This window comes from Cricetulus griseus, assembly GCF_003668045.3.
Source record: "Cricetulus griseus strain 17A/GY chromosome 1 unlocalized genomic scaffold, alternate assembly CriGri-PICRH-1.0 chr1_0, whole genome shotgun sequence".
Classification (NCBI taxonomy): Eukaryota; Metazoa; Chordata; class Mammalia; order Rodentia; family Cricetidae; genus Cricetulus; species Cricetulus griseus.
In genome coordinates this window covers 64,154,771-64,173,200 of record NW_023276806.1, presented here as the reverse complement: position 1 = coordinate 64,173,200, position 18,430 = coordinate 64,154,771, and the positions used below count along the sequence as shown (strand labels likewise).

Below are 18,430 nucleotides of genomic sequence, written 5' to 3'. Positions count from 1 at the left end.
TACGGAGTGAGTTCCAGGACAGCCTCCAAAGGCACAGAGAAACCCTGTCTTGAAAAAACAAAACAAAACAAAACAAAAACATATAAAAGCCCACATAGAAGCCCACATAGTCTATGGTCTCACTTACATAATATGTCTAAGCTGGGTGTGCTAGCTGATGCCTTTTCTGCACCAGCTTGGTCTACACAGTGACTTCCTGAGAGAGGTTATCCTATCGGTAACTTACTAGTTAAAACAAACACAAGTATCTAGAATGCACAAATCTACAAAGACAGTGGTTGTGTGACTTCCAGGGCAGCATGAAGGAAGACTAGGTAACGACTGGTAATGGATAGGTTGTTCTCTTTGGGATGATGAAAACATTCTGAAGAGTTTGTTTTCTTTATTTTGTTTTGAGATGGGGTACCACTGAGTCCTGAACCTTCCCATTACAGCACTGGAGTGGCTAGGACAGACGTCCACAGTGCCCTGCTTGAAGGTTAAACTGTAGCACTGTGAAGCACCCGCTGTGCTAGGAGTAGAGCTCTGTGAACACTTGTGTACATTCCTGGGGCTGGAAGTGCCACCTCACTCCCACAAAGTCATATCATCCAGGCGCCTAGTGATGGGGTCCCGCCCCTGCATTCATCTCTCAGCTTCAGGGCCAGCTAGGGGAGGGGAGGCTCCTCAGAAGGCAGGTGAGTAGCTTGCCCCTTCAAGCATGGAGCAAGATGACTCCTCTGGCCTTTCCTGACACTGTGTGAGCTTGTACAGTGAGCCCTGGCTTGTATTGTGCAGGTCCGACTAGGAGGAGTCTCCAGGCTTTTGTCTCCTGGTGACCGAAATCTTCTTAAGAGATGAGGCCCAGGTGTTGGAAAATGTCAAGGCTGCTTCCAAACGGTGAAGCTTTGCAGGCCCTGAGATCTTAGTCCTGTTTGACACAGAAGCTTTCGCAGGCAATTCTGAAGTCATGGAGGGGTCTTTGCTTAGAGCATTGAAAATCGAACTCCTAGAATCTTACACTTCTCTTGATTTTTCTCAAGCACCTAAAAATATGAAAACTTTCTGCATGCATTCTGTACAAAAACAGAGGTCACAGTTTTTGGATTTTTGCCTTGAGATGGGGTGCCCTTCCTCCTGGCCGTTAAGTGTTCACAGACACGCTGCTGGGAGACTGGGGAGACAGCTGGGTTGAGAAAGACGCCAGGTGCCTAGCTGGATGACCCAAATTTGATCCCTAAGCCCTATATAGTGGAAGGAGAAAACGGACAATGAAATCCAGCAGGCTGTCCTTTGACCTCCATATGTACACTGTGGCTTTGCTTCCGGCCCAGTAAATAATTAAAAAAAAAAAAAAAAAGGGCTCCGAGAACACTGTGAACTATGACTCTTCCCACTGTGGCTTCTCAGGGCCATTGACCATGCCCTGATAAAAGAGCACCAGCCAGCAAATTTTACAGTTATCTCATAGTCCTATTTAATTTTTAATTTTTTTATTTTTTTCAAGACAGGGTTTCTCTGTCTTGCTTTGGAGGCTGTCCTAGCACTTGCTCTGTAGACCAGGCTGGCCTCGAACTCACAGAGTTCCACCTGCTTCTGCCTCTCAAGTGCTGGGATTAAAGGTGTGCGCCACCAACGCCTGGCTCCTATTTACTTTTGTATCAACTTTATTTATTATTTATTTTGTAGGAAAACCTAATTCTTTTGAATTAAGTCAGCCTGAGGCACGGAATTTCAAGGCCAGACTGGACTACACAGTGAGTTTAAGACCAACTGAGCTAAAATAAACGTAAGAGTCTGTATGGAAGGCCTCTCCCACTAAAAAAAAAATAAGGTTTACTTGCAAGCTCCCACCGACCATTTTGGTTTTTTGTTTTTTGGAGTTTTGTTGTTGTTGCTGTTTTTCTAGACAGAATTTCTCTGTGTAGCTTTGGAGCCTGTCCTGGAATTCACTTTGTAGACCAGGCTGGCCTCGAACTCACAGAAATCTGCCTGCCTCTGGGAAATCTGCCTGCCTCTGGGATTAAAGGTGTGTGCCACCACTGCCCAGCTAAGCTTTCCCCTTTATCTCAGAGTTGCAGCCTCTGAGATAGGGCTAAGCAATAGCTGGTCCCAGGACTCACCCCTGGGCTAGGCTTCTGTGCTGAGTCCCCTTCCTCCCAGGCTGTGGGTAAGAGCAGACATCGGCATTCACAACTAATGTTTTACTACAGAGGGAAGTTTGAGGTCAGCATTTAGGCCAGCACTCTGCAGCAGAAATGTGTGAGCCATAACGAAAAAAAACAGTGAAAAAACTGAATGATTTGGAAGATGGAGAAAGCAAGCGAGCCACGTAATTCTAAAGTAGCAATGCTTTTCCAATGCAATATTAAGGCTTTGACTCCATAAACTCAAGATTGTATCTCATCATCTAAGCAATATATAACGTAAAAGCATTCTATTCATTTTTTGAAGAAGAGTCTTATGTAGCCTAAGTTGGACTCGAACTCACTCTGTAGCCAAGGATGACTGACTTCTGATCTCCTGAGTGCTAGGATTACAGGTGTGTGCTACCACACCAGGCTTTATGGTTTTATGTGGTGCTGAGCATCAAACCTAGGCTTCCTGCAGTCTAGGCAAACACTCTACTGACTGAACCACACCCCCAGCCTCCTACTGTTTTTTGAGATAGGTTTCTGCTGTTTCTCAAGCTGAACTCAAACTCCTGGGCTCAAATAATTCTCCCAAGAGTTGGGAATACAAGTGTACATCACTTTACTTGAATATAATACAACTACTAACGAATGTGTGTCCTCCTATTTTTCATGTGGTATGTATTTATTGCATGCATGTTCACAGCAGATCCCATTTTTGACACATGGCAACCTCTCATGTGACTAGCAGCTACCCTAGCAGACAGTGCAAATTTGTTTGAGTCAATGATTCCACAAGGGAGGAGGTGTCCACTGAGCTCCTGGGCCAGGAAGCCCTGGGCAGAGCTTACATGAGAACTGTCACAGGAGAGAGCTACTGTTAGTCAGCTCGCATATTTGCCTACCCACCCCACCCAGCTTACATCACTGTTGTACTCTCTCTGGGGCAGACTGGAAAAGTGAGCAGTGAGCCAAATTCCTAATGAATCAGTCAGTGTGTGGATGCTGCCTCAATCTCAGTTAGAGTGGGCTCTACTTTCAGGGAGGCTGATCTGAGCTTGCTGGTGAGGATGAGGCTGGATGCAGGCTTTGGATCAAGAGGGCTGGCAGTAGGGACCCAAGCTTTGGAGGTGAGGCCTGTTTCTTCCTTTATAAAAATAACTAAGAAACCCTTCTTATTTAAACATTTTATGTGTATGCCTTCATGTGCGTATGTATATAGTGTGCATCCAAGCCTGGTGCCCACAAGGGCCAGAAGAACTGGAGTCAAGTTTTGAGCTGCTTGATTCAAGGTGGGAGAACTGCTCAGCCATAACAGCAAGAGCTCTCAGCCACTGGGTCCTCTCCAGCCTTCAAAGGACGTTTCTGATCGCTCATGTTGGGGAGGGAAGTGGAGGAGACAGAAACACAAAGGCCGCAACCACGGCTGAAACAGAGGCCTCAAAACAGAGAGGTGACCTGGTTCCTGGGGGACCAGTGAGTTTCTGAATTCCTCCTTCAGGAGATAAGGAGAGTCCTCTTCCCTCTTTGCCTCCCACCACCCCTGTTACTGCACCCCTGCAGGCTCTCAGAACCCTGTGGAAGTCAAACTCTCCCCTTCTTGAAGTGTGACTATGGTTGGCCGGGAACAGGGACACTGGAGTCTTGTGGCTGATGGCTCCCTTCCCCTGACTGGCTTCTCTACAACACTGCATTGCCTTCCCCACCCTGCCCACATTTCTTTCCATGGTTGGTTGAGACTTCCTCACGACCAGCCACACATAAGCTGTGAGCAGTCCACCGGGGGTGAGGGTGGGGGAGCGGGGGGGGGGGGTAGGGGTGGGGGGGAGTCTGTGCGGTCCCTCAGGGTAGGGTGTGGGGGTTTGGGGAGGTGAGTGGAGGGGAGGTTGGGGAGGAGATGAAGTGGGAGGGGGACGTCTGAGCAGTCCATGGGGGTGGGCAGTGGGGGGAGTGTGTTTTTGAGTGCCTCTGTCTGCTGCTGTCATCTGAGTCAGTCCTTTGGGCTCCTACAGCTCCTGAGGCAGAGCAGTGTAAACGAGCACAAACATCAACCACCAGGGCTTCTCCAGGACCAACCAGGGTCAGGTGTGGTTATCTGAGAGGCTCATCCACAGCTCAGGGTCATGTAAGGTCAGGATAGGAATGTGGAGCTGGGGCCCCATGGAAAAGCAGCCCACAGACACACCAAGATGAGCCAGATAAGGTCTAGCTGTTTATTATAAAATGATAATGATTCCATATACAAAAGATACCCCCAAATCCCTGATACAGCCATGGTGGCCTGTGCCCCCAGAGCTCCTCCCTTAAGGTGAAGTCTCAGATTCTAATGTCTCCAGATAGGAGAGCATTGAACCGGGCAGGTGTGAGGGGCAAGTAAGCGCCCACATCCTGGTCCAGAATGTAGAGAGGGTCAGACAGCACACTGGGGTCAAAGCCCTCAGCTGCCATCCTGACCTTCTGCTGTTTGAAGGTCTCGGTAGTGGCCAAAGTTTCCTGGGGAGAGAGAGAAAGGTGTTTTCAAAGAGAGTTGGAGGACACTAAAACTAAGGTGAGACGGCAACAGAGAAGAGTGAGCCAAGCCTGAAGAAGGAGGGGATATTAAGGGAGATAGCCCAGTCAGCAAAGAGCATATCCAAGCATAAAGACCTGGGACTCCATCATCAGAATCCTTGAAAAAAGCTGGGAGAGGGTAGAGATGGAATCTCTGGGATTCACTGGCCAATCTACCCTAACTGTTCAGCCTGCAAGACAGCAAGAGACCCTGCCTCAAAGGAGGTGGCTGGCGTTCCTGAGGATGACACCCAAGGTTGTCCTCTGAACTCCATATTCACACATGCACACACCAGCATGCACACGTTCATACACACACACACACGCACACACACACACACACACACACACACAGAGAGAGAGAGAGAGAGAGAGAGAGAGAGAAAAGGGGAATGAGAAGCATACATCTAGCAGGGGGAAGTGTCCTTTCTTATCAGGGAGAAAGGAAAGTATCCTACCTGGGGCTCCTTTGTGGGGTTTAAGAACCACTAACAGTGGCAGACACATGGGTGAGGGGTTGGGGCAGGAATGGCTGGTTACCTGGAGTCTGAGGAATCGAGGTCGGGCATAAGGCGGCAAGTTGTCAGAAACATGGACGTAGAGCTGCACAAGGTCCAAAGCCTGTGGGGGCCTCAGGGCCAAGGCTGCCATGCCAGCCCTGCCTTCATGCCCTGGTGGGTGTGGGAAACACATAAGGCCTTCTAATCCTTGGGCCTGAGCACTACTATGTGGGGTAGTGTGCTAGACGACTCCCCACCTCCCATGCCCAAGCACCTGGCACAGTGACTCCGTAGACGTTCACCTCCTGAAGGAAGTCCAGGGCCTCGAGGACCTCTGCCACCTCAGTTGTGGCTACATTCTCCCCCTTCCACCTGTTGGGAGAGTGGACGGAAATGGAGGCGGGGGAATGCTGCTGAGGAGATAAAGAGGTTAGGAAATAATGTAGCTGATGAAGCCTGAGAAAGAGAGATGGGGTTGGACACGGGGTGAGGTGGGAGAGCACAGAGCTGGCTTTCTGAGGTTTGACTCACTGGCTTTGGAAGTCTGGGAAGATCGGGGAGTTAGATACCTGAAAGTGTCTCCGGTACGATCATGGAAGTGAAGAAAGCCTTGCTTATCACAGACCAAGAGGTCCCCAGTATTGAAGAAAACGTCCCCAGGCCGGAAGACATCCTTCAGCAGCTTCCCCTGGGCCAGTTCTGGAGCCCCAGCATAGCCCAGGAAAGGGGACTGCTGACTTACTGGGGCCACCAGTAGCCCTGGCTCATCTGGAAGAGTTCTGGGGTTAGGAGCGGGTTACCCAGTGTTACCTGAACCTCTAGGCCCCACCCGACCTCAGTTGCCAGGTCCAACCTTGCCTGCCAGCTTCACCCCAAACCAAGTACAAACCTGGAGATGTGGCCACACAATGCCCCTGGGCATTCCGAATAGGCTCCCCTGTCATGACATCATATCGAATCAAGGAGAAGGGGAAGACGTGCTGGGGAAGGGGAGAGCCATACTGGGTCACCAGTTTCACGGCCTGCTTTCTTTCTCACTGTCCCCCTACTGCTCTAGGGCTCACATGGCCTTCCCACCTCTCACCTTGTAAAGCCAGGAGGCGCGTCCCACAGCACCCTGCTGGCCGGTGTAGTTGAAAGTAGCCACATTGCCCTCTGTCATCCCGTATGTCTCCAATATCTGCAGAGGTCCAAAGCGCCGCACAAAACGCTCCCAGGTGTCTGGGCGCAGCCCACTGCCCACTGCAAGCCGGACCTTGTGGCCATGTTCTGCCTGGCTCTGAGATAAGTGAGAGAGAAGCAGGGGCTACAACACCAAGCTTCCAGATCCCCAGAGAGAAGTTCTGTTCCTCATTCTCCAGAACCTCCTCCCACTGTGCTCTCCTTCTGCCTCCTGGGAATAGAGGGGCTGTTCGACTGTGGGCTACTGGCATGGTACTATTTCTTCTCCTGGCTCCCTCTCTCCAGCTTCCAGATGACGCTATCAGTGTCTCCCCTTGTCTGGCCGGCTCTGTAGCATACTTACCGGGGGCTGGTTGACAAGGTATCGGCACAACTCCCCAATGTACTGGAACACTGTCACTCCGTGCTTCTGGCAATCTTCCCAGAACTGGCTAGCTGAGAATTTGGGCTTTAGCACCACCGTGGCACCTGCCAGAAAAGGGAGAGTTCAAGAGATGATCTTGACCTTTGCTCCCTGAGGAGGACCTGCTGGATTCGTGCCTTTAGGGGGTTGTGGTGACTGAATCCTTCCCCACTTGTGTTTGGCGAGGCTAATGTCCTTCCTGGATCGACACAACCCTTCTCTTTCTCCTCCCTGAAGTCTGTGAACTGTGCAGCCTCCATAGTTCATAGTTGCCCAGCCTATGGCCCTGAGTGGGTAATGTTTCCCACTATACCAGGAGTCTTTCTTCCTCTCTCTCTCTCTCTCTCTCTCTCTCTCTCTCTCTCTCTTTCTTGTTTGTTTTTGTTTTCCTGACAGGGTTTCTCTGTGTAGCTTTGGAGCCTGTCCTGGTACTTGCTTTGTAGGCCAGGCTGGCCTTGAACTCAAGAAGATCTGCCTGCCTCTGTCTCCTGAGTGCTGGGAGTAAAGCAGTCAGGGTACTTCCCCAGCAAGCCAGGCATAGAAGGTACCTCAACACTTGCTGAGGCAGTGGTTCTCAACCGGTGGGTTGTGACGCCCTGGGTCACATACCAGATATTTATGATTCAAGTTATGAAGTAGCAATGGAATAATTTTATGGCTGGGGGTGACCACAACATGAGGAACTGTATTAGAGGGTCACAGCTTTAGGAAGGTTGGGAACCACTGTGCCGGAGGAATATGTGAGGGAGACTAACCGATGCCCAAGCAGCCCACGATGCCCAGCAAGGAGCCAGACATGTGGTACAGTGGGAGCGCGAGGTAGATCACATCCTCCTGGTGGACTCCACACAGCTGGTAGAACCCCTGGCATTGCAGGACCTTCAGGTGACTGATGCGAGCGGCCTTGGGCAGGCCTGAGGGGAGGCAAGAGGGGCACAGTCAGGTGAAGGGACTGAGCTCTATATCCTGCAAAAGTGGGGAGTGGAAGGGGAGCAGTTGTGCCTGTGATGATGTCCAGGGTGACCTGAAAGTTTAAGAGGCCCCATCCTCTCCCCAGACCTTGCCACCCTCTGCCTCAGCATCTCAGAAGTATTTTGTCCAGTCCTCACCAGTGGTGCCAGAGGTGAAGATGTACAGGCAGGTGTCCATTATACTCTGGGGGGCAGAGAGGTACCCAGGCACTGGCTCATCCACTTGGGCTGCTGCCTCAGACAGAAAATTGCTGATTCCAGCAAGATGAGTTTCAGGGCCTGTCGCCCACAGGTGGAGTCCCATGGCTCTCATAGCCGGCAGGTCAGGCTCCAGGGACTCCAGGAACTCTACAAGGATGGGCAAATTGAGTTTCATGGCTCTCCAGCTATCCTAAAGCCTTCGTCACCCGTTGGTTTGCTCTCTGTCCCTGTGCAATGCTCTAGGGTGAGGGTGGCACTATGGGTATCCCATGTCCCGCCTGCGACCCGTAATCCAACGACCTGGGAATCATTTGGGTTCAGAGCCATCCCTTCCCAAACCCAGGCCTCTGATTTCCACTCACTTCTGCAACTTGGTCCAGGGATCAGACACGCCCCCTCTGGCAAGGCAGCCTTACCTGGCGCCAGCACCAGCGCGCTTGCACAGCAGCTGCGGAGGCAGTGGAGCAGGGGTCCTCGGCGTAGGGAGGTGGGCACGAAGGCCGTGCGCAGACCGGCTTTGGCCAGTCCGAACCAAAGCCATAGGAATTCCGGGCCCGCGGGAAGAAGCAGCGCCACAGTCGCCCCGGGTACCAGAGCGGGAGCGGTCGTCCCTCCTCCAGCCGCCGAGTCTCCGACAGCAGACGCCGCCGCGTGTGCGCCTTCCTCGGTGCTGCCGGTGCCAGAGCCGCCGCGGCCCCCAGCCCAGCCGCGTGCGAGCAAGAAAGCACGGGCAGCCCGATTGCTCTCGCGCTCTGCGTCTGCGTAACTGAAGCGCCGTGCTCCGTGAATGAGGAAGGTGTGCGTGGGACGCTCCCGGGCCAGATGCGTGAGGCGCCAGGCCAGGCTGCAGCCGCCCTCAGGGCTCTCCGGGTCTGCGGCCGCTGCAGCCAGCGCGCGATCTCGAAGGGCCCTTTTGCAGCGGAGGGCGCGCACTGTGAAGGCCAGGTCCGCCAGCAGCCAGCGCAGCTGAGGCCAGAGGTCCAGCTTCAGCAGCAGAGGCAGCAGCAAGAGTAGGGGCAGCAGCAGCAAGAGGACCGCCATGGTACCCTCTTCCTCTGGTCCACCCCGGCGGCACGCATACACTCCGGGTGGTCCTTCCTGAAACACTGATCTTGGTCGGACTCGGAGAAGGCTTGTCCCTGGGAGCGTGGCGCGCGTGCGCTAGCACCCTCCCTTCCCACCCAGCTTCTGCGGTGTGGCGCGGGAGCCAGGAGTGCGAGTGGGGGGCGGCCCGGCCCTCCCTACAGCCCAGGCCCCGCCCTAGGCGCACTCGCCCTGGAATTTGACTGCTGGTGGCCAGTAGCCTGTCAGGTCTTAAGAGGTGCCTACCCTCAACCCCACAGTGTTGCATTTGAAGGCAGCCTAAGCTATTGGCTGGCTAAACGAGTCCTGGTTCAGGAGCCAGAGCGCGTCTGCCATTCTTTCCTCTGGTGGTTCTTTATCACCCGTGATGGGATGGTACCATTGCTCTCTTTCCAAGGAGACTGAGGAATTTGGCCCCTAGCCCGTTTGGTTCTGCAAGTCCCAGCAGGGCAGCCAGATCCATGTGCTGCCTCCAGCTACCAGCAGCAGTAGCAACCCCAGGGAATGGGTGGAGGCCCGAGAGTTAAGTAGGGGAAAGGTGGGGAGGCAAGACTGCCAGATTTTTGGAGGGAGGGAGGCCCTTCATTTTAGGCAAGGGTACAATAATTGGGACCAGCCAGCAAATGCTTCCCATTCTGGTTTTAATCAGAGCAGTGGAAACTGGGGACGGGAAGAGGAAGAAAAAGGCCTCTGGTGGTTTAGATTTTCAAAAGTAGTGGCTTTAGAGGAGCATGGATTCTCTGAAGAGTCAAACGTCTAGGCTGAATCCAAGGAAGTATATACACTAATGTCTCCACACCTCAGCAAAGCATCGAATGTCAACTCACAGGGGAACTAACAGCACAGCCTGGGCTGCTTCCCTGCTGCTACATGGGGACAGCAAGCAGCCAGACTAGGAGGGTCTCTTATCACTGGTATCACAACTTCCATGCTCTGTCCTTCAAAACTCAACCCCTCAGAAAGCATGCACTTAACTAAGTGGAGGACAAATACTAGCTTTTGGACGGTATGAAGTTAGATGTGTGGAGTATGTCCATGTTTGTACGTGAGTGCACACGTGTATCATGGGTGTGGAGGCCCAAGGCGGAGGTCAGGATCCTCCTAGACCACTCTCCATCTCACTCAATGAGGTGGGTCTCTCAACTGAACCCTGAGCTCACCAATATTGGTATAATTAGCTAGCCACCTTACTGCTCTGGGACCACAGGTAGGCAAGGTCACATCCACCTAGCACTTGCATTGGTTCTGGGATCAGAACTCTGGTCTTCATGCTTAAGTACTGTGTCTACTGAGCCATCTTCCCCAAACCCCCTGAATGACGGAGTTCCTGAGAAGCAAGGGGCAAGGCCTGCCTGTAGGAGATGGTGCCAGCATCAGCTTCTAAGTGGAAAGGTCAGATACCTGACTCTCACTTTTAGTGGGAAGGGTAGCCGAGTCCCTCCTGTGGCCATTGTGTCAGGGAGGGGGGCACAAATAGACCCGCATCAAATTAAACACAGCTTCTTATATACACAGGATGAACACAGATATCAACTCAGGCACAAAAGATGCTCTGGCTTGTTTCATTATCACTTAAAAACAATTTTAAAACTCGATTATCTTTGCCAAAAGAAAAAGCAAAAACAGAACCACAGAAATCAGGCCATTTGACAGTTCTGAGGAACTTGCCTCTGGGACTCCCCTGGGCTCTGGCTCAGCTTGAAGTGCCAATGTTGGGCCAACCCAAGCGTCCCAGGTGCAATAAAAGGCTCTCACGCTGTCATCAGGTTCGTGTCTGAGAGCTGTGGCATCTGCCCAGATGGGCACTGCCCACACCAGGTCAGGTGCCCATTTCACACTGGTGAATAGACCACCGTCCACAGACTGCAAAGTCTGTTCAGAACAAATGCCGACTGAAGGGAAGGAGGAAAGACGCCCATTCACGAAGTATCTGCTGTCATCCTAGCTTCCAGCAGCCTCTTGATCACTCCTTTCTCTGGCTCTCTGGAGACTGGAGGAGCCAAGGGCTAAGGACTTCCACCATGGCCTGGTTTTGCACAGCTTCTGGCTGCTGTGAGAACCGCCCCGGGGGAGCAGCAGTGGAGAGGGGATGAAAAGAGCTGGAGGCCCTGGGGTAAGAGGAGGGGTGGAGCTGCATGGAAGTTTCTCAGGTTGGGCCACAGGAAGCAGCTCGATCCTACCCCAAGTGAGGGGACTAGGAAGGGTACACCCTTGCATCTCTCAGGCTGAGGCAGCTGGGAACACCTGGCTTCAGTCACTGTCAGAACCCACAGCAGAGGAGCCTTTTCGTTTTCGTTTGGTGGGCTTAGGCTTCGTGTCTTCCTCCTCCTGAAGAAATGAGAGGTGCACAAGGCAATTACTAGCCTGGACAGGGCTGGCCACACCCCGCCTGCGCCTGTCACTCCCTCCCCCTCACACTGGCTGTGCGTCTCACCGAAGCACTGCTGGAGCCCGACTCTTCTTCAGCATTGGGGGGCTGGGCAGTATTCTTTCGACTTCGAGGGCTGGACAGGGCTGCCTTCCTCCGGCTCTTGGGTGGCTTAGTGGAAGAGTCCTCATATTCCTCCGCCAGGGAGAAGAGGTCGCTGAACCTGAGAGGAACAGGCTTCCTGAGAGGGGCATCCTGTTCAGGGCCCTCCCACTGTGTTCTCAGCACCCAACCTAGTCTCTGTTTCTCAACCCAGGGTCTTGCTGGCCTTTAAGTTTATGTCCCCAGCAGACCTCTTGTCCCTCTTCTCCCACTATTTCCCAAGTAGAAGGAGCCTCACTTCATCTTGTGGGCTTCGTCACAGCTTGCCTGGACATGCTGAAGCGCCTGGAGGATTGGTGTCTGGCTAAAAACTACAGAAGAGAGAGGAGGGACGCACAGTTAATGTGTCAGGAAGCTTACTACGCAGCACCGAAAGTTGCTTCTTCTGTGGGTCCAGGCATCTCATCCCTGCCCTATGACTGGGGGGGTTGAGCCAGGGCAGCACCTCCCCAATGGCCCAAAAGGAAGGGAACAGGGAGGGAGGCAGCATACAGTTCTGCTTGGTGTTGGCCAGGTTGAGTCTTAGATTGTCCAGGTGCTCCAGGATCTGTTCCAGGGTCAGCTGGGCCAGCTTGCTGCTAGAGCTCCTGAGGCTGGGTGGAGAGGCAGAGTGTCAAGTCTCTCCACTCCACCAGGGTCCCTCTTTAGGTCAGAGTCAGTCCTAAAGGACACAGGGCTGGGGAGGGCTCAGGGAGTGTGCAGTTGTGGGACTACCCTGGTGATGGCCTGCTGCGGCACCAGGAGGCAGGGACTGTGCCCACCTCTGCCTCTTGCGGGGAAGGCTGTTGTTCTTGATGAGCAGGGCCTTGATGTGCTCTGCCAGCAGCTCATCGTGCTTCATGCACCAGTGCCTGAGGATGCTGGTAGTGAACTGGTCGTCAGGATGGCAGGGCCTGCTCAGCACCATCTTCACCATCTCCTCACTGGGCCTGTGAAGGAAAGCATGCTGGGTGCCAGCCACACACACACACAGCTGTCTGGCCCCGGGAACTGCTGTATCTCTGCTGCCTTCGCCCCTGTGGCTTCCTCCTCTCACATCCCTCTCCCCCTTCTCTTTGGTCCAAGGAATTGCTGGTTTCATTCTCTGCAGAAGCCAGATGAGAAGTGAGAATCTTCCACTTTTGTGGTGGTAGGAGGCATGTCTACGAATGTCAAGAATGAGGCCCTGACTTCCCCCAGAGGAGTCAGAAGCCCCAGGAAGCAAAAGGACACAGCATCTTAACAGATGCTCCTTAGTCCCACAGTGCTGTAGCCTTAGGTCAGTTTAGCATCCAGCCTGAGGAGGGGTGGGAGGTAAGCTACAGTCCCCATAGGGCCCTCCCTAACTTTCTACTTTCTCTAGAGTCTCAGGCCAGACAGGATTAAGAAGGCAAGAAGGCTACAAACTTCAGCACTTGGGAGGCGGAGGCAGAAAACTCAACAGCTAAGTGATCTCTGGCTACAAAACTTTATGTTGAGGCTGGCATGGGCTATATGAGACCTGGTCTCAAAAACAAACCAAAACCAAAAGCGACAAAAGAAAAAAGGTAGGAAAAGGCACATGACTGTTGCCTCATTTGTCCAGGGTTACTGCCAGTGATGCACCTAAGTGGAGGAGGCCTTTTGCCCTCTCTCCCACTATACCTCCATTAGGCAGTGCAATGGTTCTTCTCTGTAAAGGTGATAAAGGTAGGTGTGGCTCCCTGTCCCTGGCCCTTCCCTTTTGATGACCCTGTGGCAGTCTGAGGAGTGTAGGGAAGGGAGCAGCTGAAAATGGGGATGTCTAGTCCCCACGTCCCACCTCTGAGGACAGCCCAGGGAGCTGCTTATTTGTGAGTCATGAAGGAGAGGGCAGGGACAGGCAGATGGCCACAGTAGGAAGCATGGCCAAAGTAGCAAAGTTTGTGGCTCAGTATCTCTTGGAATGTTGGGATCCAGAGACACCCAGTTTGGAACTCACTTCTCTCTTCGGAGCTGAAGCAGGAGACAGGACAAGGCCTCTGGGTGCTCTGTGGGGGAGGAGAGAGGTTGTTCAGGAGGCAATGTTGAATACATGAGTACCTCTCCTACCCCGCAGCCAACCACGGCAACAGAAAGAACAGCCTTGTTCCAAGAAGCAGGAAGAACCAGGGCCTCACTCAGCCTGGAGGTGCTGAGGCCTGGTGCCCTGCTCAGAGAAGGCCTGTGGTATATCTTGGTGGTGAGGAGTGGGGCTCTAGGTTACCTCAGAGGCAGAAGGACTCACCTTCTTCCAGCCCACAGCCCACGGTCCTACTTACCCTTATATTTGAGGTGTTGCAGGATAGGGATAATGGTCTCCAAGGGGATGTTATGGGCCAGGAAGAGCTGCCAGGCACAGTACTGCTCAAAGGTTTCCCAGTCCAGGCTCTGAACTGGAAGAGACAGAAGAAACCCTTCTGTCTGTCTGTCTGCCTGCCTGCCGGCTCTCACACACATACATATGGCTGATCCATTGACTAGCAGCACCCTAAACAGATGGAGCTAAAATCTAGATCTTTTCTCTTCCCAGACAACACCGTCTGCTACCGTCTTTGGAGGACTGCTGCATTCTCAGCAACCCAAGGCCTGGAGAGGTGAGGGTAAGAAGCCTTTCAAGCTACAGAGCAAGACACAGAGATGAGGTGGCATGGCGCTCTAGCCCTCTGTTTCCTATGCCCAGAACCACTTTGCTGTCACTGTTAAACACAGATAACATTCTTTTCCTCTTCTAGGCAGCTAGAAGAGCTGGCTACTTACTGAGTATGTTGAGGACTGAGTCCTTTCGAAACATGACCAGGTTCCCCATCATCACATGGCACACCAGCTCCTGGAGCTATGGAAAAGGAACATCAGACCCATGAGCTCTAAAAGAGGCTGAAGACCAGGAGGCTAAGGCATGGGTCAGGTACCACAGCAATAGCATCAGGCTTGCAGGGGAACAGGCCTGTTGTGGGAAAAATGCCCACGCCCTGATGTCAAAGGAAAGGAACCGCCTGAGCTGGGCCTGAAGGGAGAAGACCCTGGGAGGCTGGGCTCAGACCTAGTGTGGGCAGGGAAAGACATAGGAAGACTTGATGCTGAATCCTTCTGAGTGGGAACTGAGTAGACATGAAGAGAAATGAGAGCCACCCCATTCAGACATGGACCCTTGCAATTCAGCTGGGTGTGGTGGCGCACCTTTAATCCCAGTGCTTGGAGGCAGAGGTAGTCGGAGCTCCCTGAGTTTGAGACCAGTCTGGCCTACAAAGTGAGTTCAAGGACAGCCAGGGCTACACTGAGAAACCCTGTCTCAAACAAACAAATAAATGGGGGCAAAGGACAGCAGCAGCACACAGAAGCTACAATCTCCAGGAGTCCTGTGCATGGAGGTCAAGTAGAAATGACTCAAACATTTTTATTCTGAGCTGAGAAGGCCAGGCAAGAGCAAAACACACACACACACACACACACACACACACACACACACAGAGCGTGTATGCAAACACACCTGCCCAGCCTCAGCTTCACACACACACACACCACACACACACACACACCACACACACACACACACACACACACACACACACACACACACACACACACACACACACGAGCGTGGTGTATGCAAACACACCTGCCCAGCCTCAGCTTCCCCAGTGCAAACAGAGCTCCCAGAGAACATGGAGAAATATCAGAGAGAATGGCCTTTTCCCCAGCTTCTCCCTTGGGCTTTGCTTTCCCTAGCCCAACAGCCTGAAGTGCACCCCATGCTGAGTGCCTGAGGTGTAGGTGCTCGTGTACAGGCCTAGAGAGAGAACACAGACTCCAATTTCCCCAGTCCTGCCCTCTAGGCCTTGTTGAAAGATGCCAAAGCTCAATGTTCACCTGTGCAGAGTCAATAACAGCCACGATCATGTTCAGCAGCTCCCCGCTCCTCAAGGTCTCGTCTGGAAACTGGACAGAAAAAGCAAGGTAATTCAGGGAGGAATGTGGGCTGGACCTCAGCTTTCATCCAGCCTGCCCCACCCCTTATCCTAAGGCAGGAGTCTGGTCCTGAACTGAAGCAAAGAGCCACAAATCTGGGACTCGGGGCCTTGTGAGGCCCAGGTTTCTGTGTGTGCGCATCATGAGCTCACTGCGTAGGCAAGGGAGAACAGGGAGCTGGAGGGAGCCAGTTCTGTTCGGAGTATAATTAAACCACCATACGTGCTGGCATGCAGAGCCCAATCTGAGCAGTCTCCTGCCACAGAAAAGGTTAGAGAGAGCCTGTGTCTGGGGATGGGTGAGGTTCTCATGTAGAGAAGGAGAACAGGGAAGGGGTGCCACCTATACCCCTCCTCTCTCCGGGTCTGGCTGTGATCACAGTTCCTCCTGCCAGGCCCACAACCTGAGCCCTCATTTCCCTCTTCCTGGGAACTTTTGCCAAGAAAAGGAAGAGCTGATCTCTCCTCCTCTATCCCAGCTCTGAGAGATTTCAAATCAACAGGGAAATGAAAGTGGGTTTCTACTACAGAAGCACTGGCCTTCTAGTCATCAAACAGGGCTTAGGAGGTATGAACAGGGAGGGACCTGTTTGGCTCAGGAGACCTGTCCTGGCCCAGAAGATACAGCTAAAACTGAGAATCCAAATAAACAGGGAAAGACTGCAACTCACATTACAGCTGAACCAAAGAATACAACTTGTGGGAGCTTGAGAAAAGCTTCAATTTATTTTATTTTATTTCTTTATTTTGGTTTTTCGAGACAGGGTTTCTCTGTATTGCTTTGGAGCCTGTCCTGGCACTTGCTCTGGAGACCAGGCTGGCTTCGAACTCACAGAGATCTGCCTGCCTCTGCCTCCTGAGTGCTGGGATTAAAGGTGTGTGCCACCAATGCCTGGCAAGCTTCAATTTATAACACAGGTGGAAGACAACAGCTATGTATGGGAAGCAGTGACCTTGGGAGGCTGAGGCAGGGGGATTGCCCATTAGTCTATAGTCACCCTAGGCTTCACAGTGAATTTCAAGCCAGTCAGGGCTACAGAATGAGATGGTCTCAAAAAAAAAAAAAAAAAAAAAAAAAAAAAAAAATGCCGGGCGCAAGCCTTTAATCCCAGCACTCAGGAGGCAGAGGCAGGCAGATCTCTGTGAGTTCAAGGCCAGCCTGGTTTCCAGAGCAAGTGCCAGGATAGGCTCCAAAGCTACACAGAGAAACCCTGTCTCGAAAAACAAAAACAAAAAAAACCAAACAAACAAACAAAAAAAACCAACAAAAAAACCCCAAATGAGCTGGAGACATGGCTCAGTGGTTAAGAATATTGGCTATTCTTCCAAAGGACCAGAGTTCAATTCCCAGCATCCACATGGCAGCTCCTAAGTGCAAATCCAATTTCAAAGGATCTGAGACACTCATAGACATACATGCAGGCAAAACACCAATCAATGCTCATAAAAATAAAAAACAAAGAACAAATGAGTGTATACTGAGATAGGGTTAGCTCCTGTGAGCCCTGCACTGCTGCTACTTCCCGCCCAACACGAGCCCTGTGGAGGCACTGACCTCTGTGTAGATGGATGGTGTGAGGTGGCAGAGCAGGCGCACATCATCCTCTTGGCAAGCCTTCATGTCCATCATTAGGCAGGTGTGCAGATCGCCCAGCTGGGTAGCCTGGGCAAATGACTCGTACAGGTTCATCTTCCCTGCGGCAGCTTTGCTGCAAAACCAGTTGGACCTAAGCCTGCGGTGCAACTCAGCACCAGCGCTTCACACATCCCCAAGGAGGCGCCCACTTCTACCCCACAAGCTCAACGCTTATGGACACCACATGGCTCCTTGCCTCCCAAGAGCCCAGCAACTTCAGGGTCAGGAGACACTTTTCTTCCCCAATGCTGGCTTTTGTTTGTTTTCTTATTTGTTTGAGACAGGGTCCCATTATATAGCCCTGACTGACCTTGAACTTATGACCTGAACTTATGGAGATCTACTTGCTAGTATTAAAAGTGTGCATGACTACACCCGGCAACCCCAATGCTCTAACCACTACTAGTGACTGCACTGCCTCTGATCTGAGAGCAGAAGGATGAAGGGCTCCTGTCAAGCTGGAGAAGTAGCAACTAACACCTTTGGAAAGGGCTTAAAAATATAAGAATTAAAACCATGTCGCCCTCAGACAAGGAAATTCACAAAGATGGGCCTGGTAGTATATGCTTATAATCCCAGCACTCAGGAGGATGAGGCAGGAGGGAGGTTCACTTCTGACATCCTGAGTGGAGGTTCTGAGAACCTGTTTCAAATGAAACCAAATGAACAATAAAACTCCATTCAGTACTTGGGAGGTGGGGGCAGGACCAGGAGTTCAAGGCTATTCTTGGCAAAGCAAGTTTGAGACCACCTTTAACATGTGAGACCATCTTAAAAAAAAGCATAATAAACTAGGCGGTGGTGGCACACACCTTTAATTCCAGCACTGGGGAGACAGAGGCAGGTGGATCTCTGTGAGTTCAAGGCCAGCCTGGTCTACAGAGTGAGTTCCAGGGCTGTTACACAGAGAAAGCCTGTCTCAAAAAAACAGAGAAAGAGAGAGGGGATCTCACATAGCCAAGGCTGGTTGGAACTTGTGCTTCCATCTCCAAAGTGCTGAGACTTGAAGAGATTATACCACGAGAGAATGGATGGATTCATGATCTGAAGGCAAGACTGGGAGGCAGTGGAGCCCTCCTGCAGCTTGTTGCCTAGCTGCAGGCATGTGTCCACAAGATTTGTCCCCGGCCCTCTCTGTCACACACTCTTCTTGACTGTTCCTCTACCACACGCCCACGGCTACCATGTTCTGTCATACCACAGGCCGGAAAGAAAAGGTCCCACAGACCCTGCATTGAGCTAGGTGAACCCCAACCAGCATACATCTTTCCTCTAAGTTTTTCTCAGTGTGTCATGGTGATGAAAATCTTTCTAACACA

At 52.1% G+C, this 18,430-nt stretch overlaps 2 protein-coding genes across 3 annotated transcripts in view; both read right to left on the bottom strand.

The window, feature by feature from the left end:
- Positions 1-4,301: 4,301 nt before the first annotated feature.
- Slc27a3 (solute carrier family 27 member 3) lies at positions 4,302-10,388 on the bottom strand. The gene is made up of 10 exons (XM_027393350.2): positions 8,335-10,388; positions 7,856-8,065; positions 7,502-7,660; positions 6,687-6,811; positions 6,246-6,440; positions 6,051-6,141; positions 5,731-5,929; positions 5,436-5,533; positions 5,202-5,332; positions 4,302-4,604 (listed from the first exon to the last, which is right to left on the bottom strand). Exons 1-10 carry the CDS (start codon positions 8,957-8,959, stop codon positions 4,428-4,430), a joined length of 2,010 nt encoding a protein of 669 aa, XP_027249151.1. The 5' UTR covers positions 8,960-10,388; the 3' UTR covers positions 4,302-4,427.
- A 156-nt stretch (positions 10,389-10,544) lies between these two features.
- Positions 10,545-18,430, bottom strand: part of Ints3 (integrator complex subunit 3) — a 43,869-nt gene continuing 35,983 nt past the window's right edge. The window contains exons 22-31 of one of the 2 annotated variants that reach the window (XM_027393347.2): positions 17,031-17,184; positions 15,378-15,446; positions 14,268-14,343; positions 13,790-13,903; positions 13,471-13,519; positions 12,293-12,460; positions 12,024-12,124; positions 11,770-11,842; positions 11,436-11,592; positions 10,545-11,329 (exon numbers count right to left, since the gene is read on the bottom strand). In XM_027393347.2, the coding sequence (XP_027249148.1) occupies positions 11,252-11,329; positions 11,436-11,592; positions 11,770-11,842; positions 12,024-12,124; positions 12,293-12,460; positions 13,471-13,519; positions 13,790-13,903; positions 14,268-14,343; positions 15,378-15,446; positions 17,031-17,184 (1,039 nt within the window). In that variant the 3' untranslated portion in view covers positions 10,545-11,251. The remainder of the gene's footprint in view (positions 11,330-11,435; positions 11,593-11,769; positions 11,843-12,023; positions 12,125-12,292; positions 12,461-13,470; positions 13,520-13,789; positions 13,904-14,267; positions 14,344-15,377; positions 15,447-17,030; positions 17,185-18,430) is intronic. The other variant, XM_027393348.1, reaches the window with a different exon arrangement.